The sequence below is a fragment of the Ascaphus truei genome, chromosome 8 (assembly GCF_040206685.1).
Source record: "Ascaphus truei isolate aAscTru1 chromosome 8, aAscTru1.hap1, whole genome shotgun sequence".
NCBI lineage: Eukaryota > Metazoa > Chordata > Amphibia > Anura > Ascaphidae > Ascaphus > Ascaphus truei.
In genome coordinates, this window is record NC_134490.1 from 37,910,607 (window position 1) to 37,928,603 (window position 17,997).

Sequence of the window (17,997 nt, forward strand, 5' to 3'; positions counted from 1 at the left end):
AGGAGATTTGGGAGGCGATCAGGGGCGTGGCGAACGCGTCATGAAGCTGGTTCGCCCTCATTGGTTGAACCAGCTCACGTGACGCTGACATCACGCAACTGTAGCCCAAAATCACACATCTTATTGTCTGGCCAAAACGTAGCAGCGTTGACGCGCTACAGCGCCGCTAAGGGCAGCGAGCACTTGAGGAACTACAATAGGAACCTGTGTTCCTATTGTAAGAGTAAGGTAAGAGTCCCGGACGTGCACGCGCTTGCGACGCCACCACCATGAGCACGGCCATAAGCCCGATTGTGTCTCCCCTGGGTATGGAGCTGCACTAAGCCACATCAATGTGGTCTTGTGTCACATTTGCGTCTGGAAACCTCATTCCTGCTTTACAGACAGGCTACACTCTGCTTTCTTCTCCTTTAATTCTGAAATCATTTTTTTCTTGGATGTTTTTAAAGCACACTCAAGTGTCTGGGTGTTTTCAATGTGGCCACTCTTTCCAGCTTCTCATTTTCAGTTAGATTGTTGTTTAGGAAGCCTGTGGGTTTCATTGATATCAATTGCTGTATATACTGATAACACTTCTATGCTGGAACATCTATATCCCAGACTGCAGTTGGACATATTGTATTGCAGTGTATACAAATAATAAACGTTACTTTGCAGATGGTAGAAGTTGTGTAACCAGAATACTAACGCCTGCAGATTACAATACAGCAACATAAATCTATACATCTGTATCACAGCCAATATTTATAAAGCATAAACTAATAAATAGAAATTATTATAAAATATAAATGTTTATGTGTATATTATTCAGGCTGTAATGTAGCAATATTTATACAGGTAGGGGTATACATACACTGGATCAGTGCACTGTATTTCTTTTTAGAGACATAATAGGGGGTATGAAACCTGGTGTCACCATGTCCCAGCATCTCAGGACAATTGTTTATCTAAACTTCCTGAGATGTGTTGCCTGTGAGATTAGAGCATTTCCTTTAGGACATGTGTGTTTATATTTCAGGCTTTAAGATATGGAGTTACGGGAAGGGTCATTGGGGCAGGGACACAGCAGTGCCACGCTCTGACCTCTGAAGTGGTTAGAGGGAATGGGAGGGATGTCAATAACACTGCAAGGGGAAACGTTTGGGAAAGAAAGTGTTTTTTTTTTTTTTTTTAATGAATTCTGTACAGCGAGGCTGGTCCGTCAGGCGAGGCTCTTCATCCAACTCAGACCTCCCAAGGACCACACCACAGAGGGATGGGGTCTTTTTCGGGGGGGGGAGGGGGAAAGAAAGGGAGCACCAAGAGTGGAGGGAAAGAACAAGGGATCTGTTGGGATTCACATGATGAGGGGGGGGAGGAGGGGGGGGGAGGTGAGAAAAAAAAAATACACAATTTATTTCCCCCTCCCCCCAATGATGCAATGTGGTTCTGCACCCATACTAGTGGCATATTTCATGGCTGGCTGCTTCTCTCAGCTCCCCCTTTCCTGTCCCCTTCTCCCCCAGTGGTATAAACTGTGGTCTCGACCCCCCCACCCTCCCTCTCCTTTGGCAGCTAAATCACTTCAGTTCTCAACACGGCTATACTAAATGGCACAGACCACGCTCTTCTTCAAATGTGGCAGCAGATGGTTCACCTCTCCCTCATCTTCTTGACTGTCAGTGTTAATCCCACCCCACCTATTGGTAGCTGATGGTCCCCCTCCCACATGCCATCTCTTCACCGTGGCTGCTATTGGCATATTGCACCCCCCCTTCTGACAACCGATTGTCTCAGCTCTCTTTTCCCCCTTCACTCGTGGTTGGCATGGCACAGTTCGTGGTCTCCCCACTTCTGATAGACAACAGTCTCTGCTGCCTCTCTCCCACTCCCCTGTGGCTGCTAATAGCACAAATCTGTTGTCACCTCCTTCTGACAGTCCATCCTGACCCCTCCCGTGGGGCTTGGCATGGCACAGTCCACTGGTCATACATTGCTGTCATCCAGCAGGGGCTCCTTGCCCTCGGGGAGGTGGGTGGGAGCCAGTAGCGCGTGGCTCTGTGCTCCATTGCTGTGTTTCTTGTGGGCCCCGGAACGAAGGGCCTGGCTACTCTGCTCAGGAATGAATAGCGCTACCAGCAGGGAGAGCAGCACAGAGCAAGCCCCGAACAGGAAGGGAGGGCCCGGGATGATACTTCTCTGTGGGAGTAAGGAGAGCAGGAATTACAGAGCTACAATCACTGAGACTCTAAGCCCTGCAAACCAACACTAACCGGACGGACGGACGGACGCACTACTGTGATGCCCCCCACCTCTTCCCTTCCCCAGCTTCATGCACTTTTTATGCAGCTACTCCCCCCCTCACCCAATTCCTCTCCAACCACGTAATTCACTCCCGTGGTGCCCCCTGAGCTTCCAGTTCCATCCTGTGTTTTCTCCACCCGGCTCCCTTTCCTCCGAGTACTTAACTCATGAACCCCTTGCCTCCTTCTGTGGCATTCACAGGCCATGTTCCCTCCTGCCATGGCTCCCATTTTCCTTCTGCCTCTCAGATCCCGCTCCCCTCTTCTCCAGTGGCTCTCAGATCCCCAAGGCTCTTATATTTCATGCCCCTCCATGCTCCCATTTTTCCCCGTCTCCCCCAGTCCCTGTGGCTTAGGTACCTCGTCGGATGGATTGGCCATGTTGGGTTTCAGAGATCTGTCTGCAGGCTCCACCTCGGCCATCTCATTGAACTCCACGTGGAACAGGTAGAAGACAAAGCCGTACAGGGCTGGTCCTAGCCCATTGCACAGGCCACGGATCCCAGTCACCATGCCCTGCACCACGCCTGGGGGAGAGGGAACAAACACCTAACAATCACAGACGTCCTATAGCTCAACCCACTACGCGCTCCAATTGGCTCAGGCTCTTCTCATGGGTATGTTGACCATGTCCTGCCCCCTCAGCTCTTTGAATGTTCCATTCAACGCAATTCATGGCAACATGTCTGAAAAAGGGACTGAATGGTCCTGAAAGTTTGCACTCTAACAACCGTTGGCCATTAAAATGTATTACCTTCGTGGTTTTTTTCCCCCCATTACAAAGTCTTTCTACTCTGCGCTTACATAGAACCATCCTCTTTTTGAACAATGAATGATAATAGTGATAATGCAGTCACCACTCTCCCCTGATTTGCTCTCCTCCCTCTCTCTGCTCTCTTCTCCAGCCGCACTTCCTCACTCTGCTCTCCTCCTTACCATGCTCTCATTCCTCCCCCTTCTCCCCTCCGTAACCTGGAGCGCAGTCACTCACCTTGCTGGTCGGCGTCAGCGTTGCGGGACACCACGGCACTGATGGCTGGGAAGGTGATGCTGGACATTGCAGCCACGGCCCCCGCAGCCCACATCATCCTGAGACACGAGGGTAAGAGGGTGTGACACATAACTGCCTCCCACAACAGGAGGACTGTACAGAGAGGGGTTATGCAAAACTGGGGGCTGCATACAGCATTGGGGACACGAGATAAGTAGCCACTTATTGCAAGTTGTGGTATCACTTAAAGCAGCAATACTACATTCACCCTTCTTTATATATGTAAAACATGTGACAATGTAGAATTCTACATTCTTACCTAAAGATAGCAATTGTTTGGTGCTTCTGTTATAAGTCTGTAAACATCCTGATTATGTGCCTAGCATAATGGCTGCCTTTCAGTTTAATCAATCCTTCAGTCAGTGTAACTCAGCAGCTACAATGTCTCCTGATAATACTAAGGTAACATTATCTATTATTACACTTTGCAGCTCAAACTGTTGGGAACATTGGCAACAAGTGATCACAAACAGGAAAGTGTTGCACAAATCTTGCACTGCTTTGAAGGTGGGTTAAATCCCGCTATAGAAATCAAAGGATGCTTTAAAACTCATTAAAAATGACAGAGTTTAATTAAAGAAAAAAAAAATGTAATTAAAAAGATTCATGTTTTGCTGTTTTATCACAGCCCAATAAGGTTTGGGGTCCCTCTGCTGGCCAGAAGGTAAAGTTCAGCTGAAAGAACCCAGGGGCTACTATTAAAGAGGCAATTGAAGGCAGCTAATTTTTTGGCAAATGTAATTATTTTTTTTAGATATAGGATTGACGCAAGCTGTCCCGGAGCCGGACCCTGCTAATGTCAGCTTCGGGGGCCCTTATTAAAGAGATACTAACCTGCGCATTAGGTGCCGGTAGCTGCTCTTCTCAGCAACCAGGGTTCACAAAAAGCCCGCTCTTCCGATTATTTCCCGTCCTGCGAGCCAATAGGAAGCCGTGACGTCATCTGTGTGGCTTCCTATTGGCCCACGTGGTGCAGGAGCTTCAAACTTGAAAGCACCTAGTTCGGAGGCAAGTATCTCCAAAAGTAAAGGGTCCCCAGAGCTTAAATTAACGGGGTTCAGCTCCGCAGACCCCTGCTACAAAAAAATAACCGCAATCGCAGACACACACTTTAAAAAGAAAAAAAAAATTGCCATCTTGGATTACTCCTTTAATATCCAGAGCCGTCGACAAGGCGGGAGCTGCAGGACAACTGTTCCGGGCCTGGCGACCTACAGTATGGGGACCCGGATGTAGAGTCCAGTCTCTGTTACCAGCCGAGGCTACTCTGGTAAGTACAGGGTCTCCCCATGCTGAAGCTACCAGACGCCTGGCCAATATCTATCCTCCTGTGTATCCCGGGCTAATTCTGCGGGGAAGCAAAGTTCCTGCACCCATATGTGATAATGCTTCTTATACCATATATCTTTATTTAAAGCGGAACTATTTATTGTATTTTACGCATCAATTCCTTTTTCTGTGCTTCGGGCTCCAGCACCTTTTTTCGCTACAAAAAAATCACCACTCTGTACTTCTTTGAAATGGCTCCATACTAACGTTTTTATTGCAGAGACCTGCAACGTATTGCTCTGCGTGTTATTATATTGCTTTGCTATGCACATTGCATATACATTTCTCTGCATGCTCCTCTGGCAGTGAAAGGTTTCACTTGCCGGGCAGTGGGTCCCCGGTGACGGCGCTCCCCTTGGGTCCACATTACTTACCAGGGCTGGGAGCCGAAGCCGTACCACGCCAGCTGCAGGATCTGGAAGCCAAGCCCTAGGAGGATAGTGTTCTTATTTCCAATGGATCTCATGAGCACCCCCAGGACCACGGTCTGGAGAGAGAACGGGGCGTTAACCCAGGCGCCTACTGATAGGAACACTAAGCCTGACACAATCACAGCTACAAAGATAAGAGATAGCTATGGGTCCGCTAACAATGTATTGTAAATCCCCCATTTCCTCCCTGTACTTTCCCTATTAAGAAGTAGCTCAGTGGCGATGTCGTTGCCTTTTAAAGTAGGTGAACCTGATTCAAATCCCAGGGACAGCTCTTTGTAACCTTTGGTATATCACTTAATCTCCCTGTGCCTCCGGTGCTAAAACTAGATAAGTGGGACAGAAGAGGCAGCAAAGCTCCCCTTAAATAAAAGGTTAACCCCAGCCTGCTGCGGCTTCGGTCCGTCGGAAACGTACAGTTAGAGAAAGAAGTAGATGTAAAAGGGTTTAAAATAGCGGGGAGCTTTTCTGTAGAATATATATGCGTTAACCAATACAGACATCAGAGAGCCTACCCCCTCCAAGTCATGTCCACCAGATGCCCCTGCAGTGCTTCCTCTGACCGGTCCAACCTTTCCCAAAAAGTTACTTATATAGATTGTAAGCTCCTTGTGCCGGGGCCCTCCTTACCTCCTGTAACAATGTATGTTAATGTTTGTTATTTTAGTGTTTTGGTCTTCCAACCCTATTGTACTGCGCTGCGGAATATGTTGGCGTCTCATAAATAATAATACCACATCTCCGCTGCGGCTTCCTCTCCTTGTAGCCAGCCTGGTGGTGCCTCTCCCTGCAGGAAGCAGTAACCCCTTCCTCACCATAGTACTACAATTTCCCTGCTCTGGGTTTATGGCTCTTTGTTCCATCAGTAGCCCTGCGATTGGCTGCTGCAGGAGCCCAGGTCCTGCGATGGTCTGAGAGAGGCGAGCCCACCAGTTGAGCAGATTGGACCAATTACATCAAGCTTTTCTGTATGGCCAAAAACCTAAATGTTAAGGTTTCTCTATGGAGCCGAGGGATTTAAAAAGCGCCTGCACAGAGAAACCTTCAGACTCATCTGGGGAACATGTTATCTTGCAGTGAGCCTCTCCTTCGAGTATCCTGTACTCTGCAAACAACCTCTCTCTCTCTCCCCCCCCCCACCACTCCAGCTGGCACCCTTCTGATCTGTAAGCCCTGCCCAGAAAACACTTAGCTTCGTGCAGTTCATTCTGTGCGAGTTTTAGGATACCTTCCCCTTTATGTTGCTGCTGTTGCATGTTAGGTTATCCCTTTTTATGGAACAGAAAAGAGAAAGTTAGCGCGCACCACCTGACGTACATTTCGCATCACGCGCTCTCAGAGGTAAAGGAGAAATCCACCTCTGAGAAAGCACGTGACGCAAAATTTACGTCAGGTGGTGCGCGCTGATGTCACAACGCTCGCGTCCTGGGGGAGGCGGCAGTTCGAATATACTGCATACTGCTGTTGGAAGTTGCTGTAACAATTTATACTAGGAGTACAAACGGAGGCTATAACTTGATACGGACGCAGAGCCGTGCCTCCAGGCTAATGACACGGGTTTGTGTGCCTACTCCTATTGCAGTAAAAACCTGTTCTTTATACATAGTTGTAAATAGTAGCCTATTAGGGTAGAGATCTCCCGTGTCTGAATGGGGATATTAGCTCTCTCCCTACTCCAGGTAACTTGTGTGTGGGTTTAAGGCAGGCACTAGTGAGTGATTTCCAGTAGGATAATATCAGCAGTGTTAGGTATGTGCATAAACAGGAGACCAGATGTTGTTATTACAGAGCTCAATGAGTACATACTGTTCTATGTAAAACAAGCTAACTATTGCTGTGATAATTACTAAACAATCTACTGTTCTATTTTATTATCCTCACGAGATACGAAAGTATAACCCTGCGGTACCCACCTACCTGAGCATCAGGATCATGCATAGATAGTTTTTTTTGTTTTTAAACCGCTGTGTGCGCGCATTATTATTAGTATCTTAAATACAAATTGTGTGACTGCACCCCTACTTGGCCATTAAAAAGGGGTTATTCTTTTGTGCGTCAGATTAGTGAATCTGGAGTTTATATAAATAAGTGTTAGTGCTATTGAACTAAATTACCACCTGTTTATTGTTGAATAGATGTCAGGTGGATGCACTAACAGAATATAGCAGCAAGCATTTTTGTATGTATATTACCAATTTTTAAATATGTGCGTCTAACAGATTGGCCATAGATTTACCAAACCAATCATAATTTTACTTAAGTTCCAATAAAATGGTTATAAATTTTAAAAACAGTTCACATACTATTGCACGGAGTGCATTCAACAGGGACCACTTTCTCTTCAACTATTATTATCTGTCCCTATTGCACAGTGTTATTTACATGTAAGACTGATTTATAGAAGCTGATGCGAGAGTTTTTCCCTCCCCCCCCTTGTTTGAACTTGTCCCTTCTTGTGCACTGTACCTTTCCATATCAAACCCTTTAGTTTAATAGCTACATTGTCGTGGCAGAGTGCTAGCCCACGTGGTTCTCCGCAGTTGTCTTACGTGTGCCGTAACTTTTGGTGGCGTTTTGCTAGTGTGCTTTCTGGGAACCCCGTGACATCTGCATTCGCCGAGGTCTCATCCCTGGTCGGGAGTATAGACGGAACGTTGTTTTTGTGTGCAGAGTATTCTTGTGGTGTGTTTTGTGGGAGCTCTGTAACCCCCTGAGTTATCAGAGGTCCTATTTCCCCCAGAAATCTCTAGGATGATGGTTCCCTCAGAGCTGGTGGTTACTGGGAGTGTGTGGGAAGTATCCCTGATGGAAGAGCTCTTGGGGGGTACGCTTAGGGGTCTCAATTGGTGGCAGCAGAGGCATCCTAGTAAGTTTTAGGCTAGGATTACTATTGGGAGCTCGGGCACTTTTTTGCCATAACCAGGGCAGGATTCCTTAGCGGTCAGTATATATGAGGCACTATCCAGGCTGGTACAGTCTGGTAGTTTTGCAGGTGACATGCTGTTTTTGGGTACCGGCGATCGGACGTTATGTCACAGTAACCTCTGTGGGGCACTTGCTCATTGTGCCTGCAAAATTGTATACACAGCGCTGAGGACAGTATCAGCGCTATATAAGACATATAGATCATTATTGGTATGCCCTGTGGCACACATTCAGGAGAAGAGGAAAGGGGTGAGGGGGCTGGGGGAACAGTCAGCCCAAAGATGGCAGAAGGAAAGGAGGCTGAAAGTAAGCAATAAATACAAAATAAAGGCCTCACCTGAGCCAAGATAGAGAGGATCCCGACCACCCCGATAAACGCAGCGACCGTCTCTGATGTAAAACCGATCACCTGACGAGTGAAAGTGAGAGGTGAGAACAGAACAAAAAAAAACCAATGGGATGTGACATTACCACATCCATCTCTACTCACAGCCGTCCTTTAACTAAACACAAACACAAGGTGGGAGGAGTATCTTGGCGAGAAGAATGTTGCCTCTGAAGTGGGTGAACCCAGTTTGAATCCCAGTGTCCGTTGGCCAAGTCACTTAATTTCCCTGTGCCTCAGGCACTTAAATGATCTTGTCAAGTCTTCAGGGCAGTGTCTCGCTGAGCCTGCATAGTTCTATGTACAGCGCTGCAGACATTATTTATAGGACACTAGCGGAACAATAATTATAATTTCAGTGTGGATAGAGATAGGATCAAAAGGAAGATTTTGTCTATTTAGATCGCATGAAGTTTGGTGGGTCTAGGATTAAGAGTGTGGATTTGTATAGCCGGTATATAATGAAGTACGAAGCAGAACGATCTGTGTGTGGATAAGACTGCTTGGTGCTGGAAGCTCTGGCCCCACCCCCTGGGATCACCTGTCGCAGGTAGAGGAAGAAGCTGGAGTACTGTCCGGCCTCAGGGAGGTAAGACAGGAACACAGTGATACAGATCAGAAGCACGGTGGAGTCTTGGCCCACCTTACGCAGAGACTGTAAGACAAGAGGAGGGGGAAGCGTACAGAGTTAAGGGGGTGAGGGAGGACTCCAATCCAAGACAACACTACCAACTTCCCCGTCCTAAAGATGCTAGTCGCTGAATTGGAAGCCTCCCATGCAAATTATACAGAATTGTAAGCTCTGCGTGCTCAGGAACCCCTGTTCCTGCATCATAAGAACTTATTCTCTGTCTTTCACTAGTCACCTCTCTCTATCCCTTCACTCTCCTCTCCCTTGATCATCCCATTGTGTCAGAATCATTGTGCTTAGCAGGTTCTATAACTTTCTCTCATCTCTTTGCTCCTCTGCTTAAAAAAAATATATATCTAGTTAAATGATAGTGCGTGAAAGTGTGACAAAAAACCTCCCTCGTTAACAGCAAATACAAATCCCGCCTCAGCACATTCACGTCTCAGACTGGTCTGCGGCCCCACTTTCCCCATTATCTTAGCACACAGTGCTTCCACTGCAGTCAGGAATTCTGGGTAATCACATGCAAATAAGCACACAGTGAGTCACTTTACTTTTTATCAATTTTAACAGCTGAAAGGCTAGGGGTCCATGTTAAAATGGATAAGTAGTAAAGAGTGACTCACTGAGTGCTCATTTGCATGTCATTACCCAGAATCCCTGGCTGCAGTGGAAGCACTGTATGCCAAGAGAGAATGGGAAAAGACAGGGTTGCAGACCTGTCTGAGACATGTGAATGCCCCACAAGTGGTATTTGTTGTAATAATTAGATTGCAAGTTCTGTGGATAATCGAGTCATTATGGTTAAAGGGTTATAACCATATATCCATCTCTGTCTCCTTTATATCCATTCTAATAATTAGATTGCTAGCTCTTTTGGGTCAGCGTTGCGCCAGTGTTTCCTTTCCCGATTATGTCATGCTCACCGCAAAGGGGTCCGCCTGCTCCCAGGATATGGGGGCCCCCCAGGACACCGGCCGCATCTCCTCGGGCAGAGACTCAGGGACAGCGAGAAGGATGAAGCCGATGTCCAGTAGGGCCACGCCAGACGCCAGCACCACCACTAGAGTGTCACCATAGGCACGTGACAGGTATGCACCGATGGCGGGGCTCGTCACCAGGCTGGCTGCAAACGTGGCCGAAACCTGCGGGAAAGAGACAGGGACAAAAACAAAGTGAGAATGTGCTGGTGGGACAGGCTGGTCAGGCATGGAAGGTCAGGCTGGCACAGTGCCCAGGCTTTGTCTGTCACCTCCCCCTGGGATTGTGAAACATTTGGGATTACGAAGGAACAATCTGGTTATACGTTCTCCCACTGCACTGTCTAGCAATGAAACAGTGCCACTTCTACCACCATCCCTAGCTGGTGCTTGCGAGACAGGTGTAACAGATACGTCCTGCCACGGTCCTGGGGGTTTTAGGAATATCTCACCCCCACCTAGTCTAGCACAGGGGGGGAGGGAGGGTGTCTCACCAGTCCGTACGCTGTGCTGCGCTCATGCTCCTGCGTGATGTCAGCAACGTAAGCGAAGATTACTGAGAATGTGACCGCGAAGACCCCCGACATAGAGATAACCGCAAAGTACCACCTGCAGGAGAACCAAAGAGTCACATGGAGAACTTCATACTTACATTACAGAGACCACCACATTCAAATCCACTCCATGCGGAGAGACTCCCCCACATTACATGTGCTCCCCATACAGTCAAACCCAACCCCTCCCTTGCTGTTTCACCCTCACCATGGGCTGATCTTGAGGAGCGGGATAGGGGCGCAAGTGAAAAATACAGTGAGGAGGAGGAAGGACTTCCTGCCCCAGACGTCCGACAGAGCTCCGATGAGGGGGGCACTCAGGAAGGAGAGGAGACCCTAGGATAAGGGTCAGCATAAGTCATGGTATTAATACCCCACTCAGAAACCACTGCAATGAGCAGCACATTATGCTGCTTAAACCTGCTCCAACGAGCAGAGGTGTGTGTGTGTCAGTCAGAAAGCAAACTCCAGCACTTCCTACAGATGGTACACATACTAAATTGTAAGCCGACAGTCTGAAGGAAGTTATGGGACTTGGGGTCTGTCCCTCCCACCGCAGGGAGACTCAGTGACACAGACAGAAGGGAAGTGTGACTTATGGAGACTGAAGCTCCCATCGAGAGTGACACAGAAAGGAGCTATGGGACAGGACGTCGGTCCATCCCACTGCAGAGACACAGTGACAAGCAGAAGAGAACTTATACATGGAGTCTGTCCCTACCAGTTCAGGGTGACATTTCCCTCACCTTCACGCCGTGGATCAGGCCATTCATCAGGAAGGTGTGCTGAGGGAAAGTCTGGTGCAGCACCTGTAAAACACAGCACCGCCATCTTTAATGCACCCTCTCACTCTACACGGCCAGGAGTGGGGCTCATTACTGTGCCATCATTTCAAACCCCAGCACTTACGGTCAACATGGGCGTCGTCAGCAAACCCCAGGCAAAAAACTCCAGGAAAATAACCACCACCGCATGATACACACTGGGCTCCCCAACCCCCTGCCGCTGTGAAGAGAGAGAGGAGAGGAGGAGAGACTGTCAGACCATATGAGGGAACACCGATTTAACTCATTCATTGACAGCGGATATTTATATATAGGGCAGGAACCCAACACAGGTCAATCACAAAACTTCAATCAGAATTTAGATCCACATCAGATTCACTGTACATGCTCCTTTTAAATCCCCTATACTATTTGTTTAGGGAAGTTCAGAGTATTGCTCAACTGTGCTGGAGGCAACTTTGGCAGTGAAGGGAATAAGAGCTATAGATATAGTGTTCATAATTTATATATTATTTATTTTGAGCGCTCCCTCTCTTTGTTTTCATAGCCTCATTGTCACATCTTCCTGAACTAATATTTGCTCTTTGCAAAGTGTTCTCAGATTTTGGTATCTGAACAGAGACAGCACAGATTATCACCCGGACTTGTTAACCCCTTGCTTTCCCGGCCCTGATCTCTTTGCTTCCAAACACAGGTCTGTCCTCCCAATGTTTAACCCCTATGGTGCCAGAGACGCTTCGCCCTGCAGAGCAATGCGTTGCTGTGGCAGCACAGGGGTTAAAGCACCCATGTCTCAGGTATTACAGACTTCTACTGTACCCGTCAGTGAAAATCCAGCAGGAAGTGACCCTCTTGGCTCCACACAGATACCCTTAAAGCTGCAATGCCTCCCAGAAGCCTATAGGACAGGTGTGGCCAACTCCAGTCTCCGACTGAGTCACCTTGCAGGGATATCCTGAAAACCTGACCCGTTGCCGTCTCTGGGGGACTGGAGTTGGAAACCCCTGCCCGATAGGAGTTGAACTTATGTTATCTTGAGCATGTCCTGCACTTTGAAAATAAATAAAAACATTTTTAGCATTACAAATGAGGATTTTTTATTTTTTACATCTATAACTGCTGGGGTTACCAAAATACCAGTTTGCATGTACTGGGGAGAAGTTAATTTGAACCTTCCGGACACTTAATATTTCAAACGCTTGTATTCCATGAACAAAGCCTCAGATATTAAAAATAAAAAAAACAACTTTGAAAAAGGGCAATTAGACATCGCTATAAGTACAAAATAAAATGGTGACCAATGTGGACTGCTGCTTTAATGCACTTACTCACCCCCGTTTTGAGACCCCCAACACATTTCGGCACGGATTTACTAAACTAAGCTGGGCCTTTGCGCATCATTTGGCTGGTTCATTCACAGGTGCACTATGGCTTAGTTTAGTAAACCTGGCCTCTTTGCCCTCCTGTGTGGGTGCATCTTCTCCTGCCTGGGGGTCCCTTCTGTGAATATTTCCATCTGCTGCTCTCACACATCTGTATAATACCTGTAAGTCTATACTGCAGCTCGTGCTCTCTACATATTCATGTAGACCGGTATTTATAAACACCATCATATTTACACCACCTCACAAGTCATTATATAGCGCAGTGTGTTAGCATGTAGCTCCGCAAGGCATTGTATCACTGGCGGTGTTACATCATGTCACAAGGCATTATATATCAGTGGCTGTGTTACTACAGGCCAATATACTAGTGGCTGTTACCACGCCGCTCCGCAGGGCATATTAGTGGCCATGTTACCACATCGCTCTGCAGTGCATTACAATCGTGGCCATGTTACCACATCACTCCGCAGGGCATTACATTGGTGGCTGGTTTACCACGTGGATCAGCAGGGCATTATATTAGTGGCTGTGTTACCACGTTACAGGGTATTATATTCGTGGCTGTATTACCACATCACTCCGCAGGCATAATATCCGTGGCTGTTATCACATCGCTCTGCAGGCCTCTCTATACAGTCGCTTAATATAAAGCATCCATGTCCAATGTATTTTCTGTCACTATGACATCACCCCACGAGGTGCATTAAGTGTGATGTCACTGGGGGATAGCGACACTGAGGTCACTGATTGTCTCATGTCACAGCATCATATGACTACCATTAAGCCAGTGACAGATGACGTCACACAGACAGGGCAAGATGTCACCAGACGCTACCATATGTTACCCTGTTCGACTCTCTGTCTCTCACTCCGGGACTTTCACGTTCTCTCCTACCGCCTTCAGCATGTCATGACATATCTGTTGCCATATCGCGACCCAGGAGCAGCGCACTCACCGTCCCTCCATCTTTAATGATTATTTTCTTTGCCAGGAGAATGCTGCGGTTCAGCCTCTTCTTCTTCTTCTTTTCCCCGGTCATAGTGAGTTCAGGGCCATCATACCGGCACCGGGGAAGGTTCCGCTGAGAGGCCTCACCACTCACCGGGCAACACTACCATGGAAACGGCTGCCTGGTCTCCCACAGGCACGGCCCTCCGCTACCCCTTCCCCGCCCGCTTCCGGCCTCCAACGCTCATCACGCCCAGTCGATGTTTCCTACCCAATAAGGGGCCCACGCCTCCTCGCGGAGAGAGCCCATTGGTCACAGTGGCCGTCTGTTACTCAACGATTGGACAAGCGCTCTGACGTAACAGGGAAAAGAGAAAGGGCTGCGCCGCCATATTGAGAGTGGCATTACCGTGAGCTGTCATTCTTGCTAGGCACCCGCTTGTGTACACAGCAGGAGGGGACCTGTATGCTGGTGCTGAGCCTGTGCGGGGGGCCTGGAACATATGTATATACTGTGTGTATACGTATAGATATTATTTATGCATACATTTGTGTGTGTAATGTATATATGCATAATTCATGTACTGTATATACAATGCACACACACATATACAATTAACCATATCAGTGATTTTGCAGGTCTCTGGCAGTGTAGTGTGGGAGGCACAACGAAAATAAAAAACAAATGTTTCAATCCAGATCATAAAGTAAAAAGCAAGTAATAAAATGTCTTCCATCACGTGCAGATCATAAAATTTGGCAAAATTATAAATCACATAATTATCTAACTCCTATTGCTACTTATAATCCCTATAACTCCCTGTTACTTCATAAAAACACTGCCTATAACTTCTCTTATTGCTCCATATAACTTCCCTATAACTTCCCCTTTTGGCCTATACCTCCTCCTATTGCTTCATATACCTCCTATTTCTCCATATAACGGCTTCCTATAACTCCTATTGCTGGCTTCTGCACATCAATCCTGCACAGCGTCAATCTTGTGGCACTACGCGTTTCACTGATTCCCAGTTTCATCAGAAGTCATGATGAAACTGGGAATCCAGTGAAACGCGTAGAGTGCCACAAGATTGACGCTGTGCAACGCTGCTGCTTCCCTGAACCTGCATCCGGGCATCCAAACCAGGAAATGCGGAAGTCAGCCAATCACTGTTGAGATCGGAGAGTGGAGAGACGCTGAGAGAGCTGTGGACACGAGCCGGGGGGTGAACGCTTAGGGTCCCGGACGGCGCCTTCTCCTCTAATCACTGCTTACTTGCTTGATATATCCTGACACCATGTTCCCACACACCTAGATGCATCAGACACGTTGTTGCCACTGATGGATATGCTTTAAAGAACAGATAGTCTGTAAGTACACAATCTATAGGTTACCAAGGAATTTATTCATTTGAAAGACATATTGCACTATTGTAAGGATACGGTAGTCACGCCGCCCTCGGCGCGCTCCCGTCTTACCTCGGCCCGCAACCGAGCGCTCCCTGCAACACATCAGCTGGCCTTCCCTGCACCAACCGCTGTTCTACGCGTACTCGTGCAGCTAAATGTGGAATTTCCAGGCCCCGCCTCCAGGTTGCGCCCGCGCGGTGACGGCACCGGCGCGCACGTGTCGCGCGCACAACACGCAAGCACCGCATCACCTGTCTTCATTAGGGATTCTCCCCACATCTGTCTCCTGCATCCATTCAGCCAACCACAGTCTAGCTTACTGTCGTGCCTTGTTCAGCCTGCATCTCTCATTGGTCCTTGCTCCCTATATATGCTCAGCCTGCCCTCTGGCAAATTGACTGAGCATAAACCTTCCTGCTAGTGAAATGTTCACTGCTGTCTTGCCTCCACAGCCTTGTCCTGCTCCTTGTTCCTTGTTCTTGACCTTGGCTACTCTTCCGTACTCTGCTCTTCTGTTCTCCTGACCTTGGCTACAAACGACCACCCGCAACTCTCCAATACTGACCACGGCAAATTACCACGACGATCCACCTCTCTCCAATCCAGACCACGGCTAAGTACCACCTACGATCCGCTACTCTCCAACATCGACCTCGTCAATTATTACTGACCACCCAGACCTCTCCTACCCCGAACCGGCTACATCGACCAATCTACACTCCAGACGCGCCCACGCGGCTGTGGCTTGGTGTATATCAAATCCCCACCTCGGCCTGCGGTCACGCCTTGTTTGTGGTGAGCACTCCGTTACAATATGCGCAGCCCAACAAACATGGACCCCGCTAAGGTGGGGCGAGTCTTAAGCACGCACACCAGCATGTTTTCCAAAATTGAAAAATACTTTGAGCAAAATGACCATTGCTTGGAATTATTGCACCAGAATCTCATGTCCCTTTCTGACCGGGTTCAAACCCCTCCTCCTAGTCCTGTCCCTTCGGGGCCTTTTGCTGCAACTGTTGCTTCTATGCCTATATCTCCCTCATTGAACCCCGAGTTCCCACACCCAACCGATATGATGGCGACCCCCATGGGTGCAGGGGTTTTCTGAATCAATGTTTCATACAGTTTGAACTTATGCCTACTCGATTCATTTCTCAAAGATCCAAGGTGGCGTACATTATGTCACTACTCAACGATGATGCCCTGGCCTGGGCTTCTTCCATCTGGGAACGAAGATCGTATCTCACCCAGGATATCGTACAATTTACCTAGGAATTCCGCAGAGTCTTTGATACGCCTGGTTGCAAGGTAACTGCCGCTTCTTCTCTTTTTCACATTTCTCTGGGAAGTCGATCCATGGCCAGATACGCTTTGCAGTTCCGCACTATTGCCGTCGAGACCGGATGGAATAACGAGGCGTTAGCAGCAGCCTTCTGGCAAGGTCTTACAGAGATTTTTTTTTGTAACAATTTTTTTATTGGACACGTTCAAAAGTTACGTTACATTCAGGAGTGTCATGAGCCCATGACACTTTGCTATGATACAATCTTACAGTACCCAATAACATTTTCCTGTTTCCTATGGGGGGGGGGGGAGAAAGGGGGAGGGTGAAGAGGGGGGAGGGAAAGGGAGGGGGGGGAGACAAACAGGGGGGGATGGGGGGGGTCTGGAGGGGGGGAGGGGGGCACGCTGGCGTCTCCTCATCCTCCCCCCTGGGTGCAGGGGGGGAGGGGCCCCAGTGACATCGGAGCGAGGCCCTTTTTGGATTTTATCTTTCTACCCAGGGGTCCCAAGTGTTCCAGAACTGGGGCATCTTTTTTTGGAGCATAGCCGTCAGTTTCTCCATTGTCATTACTTCATTAATTCTCCTGACTACTGTCGTTCTCGAGGGGGCTTTGATCTGCTTCCAGGCGGCTGCTAGGGAACATCTAGCCGCTGTAAGTATGGCCGAGATTAGCCTGGACATTGGCGGTGGAAGGTCGTCTATGGGTTTGTTCAGCACCAGGGACAGTGGATCTAGGAGGATGGGAAGTCCCGTGACCTCGTGGATAAGCGTCTGGATCATGGTCCAGTACCTCTGGATCTCCGGACATGACCACCAAATGTGGGCCATGTCCCCCTTTTGACCACATCCCCGCCAGCACAGGTCTAGTGTGCCGGGGTAGATCTGGCTCAGTCTTGCCGGAGTCAGATACCACTGAAATAAGATTTTATAGATATTTTCTTTTATTGTTGTGCAAATTGATGTTTTAGAAGCTTGCTCCCATTTATCCTCCCAGTCTTCTTGGTCTATTGGAAGGCCTAGTTCCTCCGACCATTTTTCCATATAACGGTGGCTCGGTGGGGTGGAGGATGGCTCCATTCCTTTGTATATTTCGGAGATTAGACCTTTTTGATAGGTATTTTTGGTGCATAGGGATGGTCTTACAGAGATTTTAAAGGATGAGCTCGCTGCACATGAACGTTCCACTGATCTCGGGGAACTCATTGCCATATGTATTCGCGTTGATCAACGTCTGCAAGAGAGGAGAACTGAAAGATCCCGTCATCGGCAGCTTACTCTGAGGGTTCCTTCTTCCCATTCCGGTACAGCTGAACCCCTTCCGCCAGATATCCCAGAGCCTATGCAACAAGTTGTCAGAGCCAAGGTAACAAGTTGTCTTCCAGCGAGAAACAGCGTAGACACAACACCGGTCACTGTTTCTACTGTGGCAATCCCGGACATCAGTTACTCTTTTGCCCCCACAAGTCAGGAAACGCCAACTCCCAATGAGGTCCAGGGGAATCACATTGGGAACACTTTCTACATCCCCTATCATAGCTAAACATCTGCCTACCAAGATCTTGCTTCCTGTTACGCTTACCGGTGAGGGCTTCCACACTTCTGCGATGGCCTTTCT

The 17,997-nt window shown here is 48.1% G+C and overlaps 1 protein-coding gene across 1 annotated transcript; it reads right to left on the reverse strand.

Moving 5' to 3' along the window:
• Window positions 1-772: 772 nt before the first annotated feature.
• Window positions 773-13,939, reverse strand: SLC71A1 (solute carrier family 71 member 1). The gene is made up of 12 exons (XM_075611504.1): window positions 13,695-13,939; window positions 11,478-11,573; window positions 11,315-11,377; window positions 10,777-10,904; window positions 10,509-10,623; window positions 9,961-10,179; window positions 8,945-9,058; window positions 8,356-8,427; window positions 5,037-5,149; window positions 3,274-3,371; window positions 2,643-2,809; window positions 773-2,178 (listed from the first exon to the last, which is right to left on the reverse strand). The coding sequence occupies exons 1-12, from the start codon at window positions 13,776-13,778 to the stop codon at window positions 1,966-1,968; spliced, it is 1,482 nt and encodes a 493-aa protein (XP_075467619.1). The 5' UTR covers window positions 13,779-13,939; the 3' UTR covers window positions 773-1,965.
• Window positions 13,940-17,997: the final 4,058 nt, after the last annotated feature.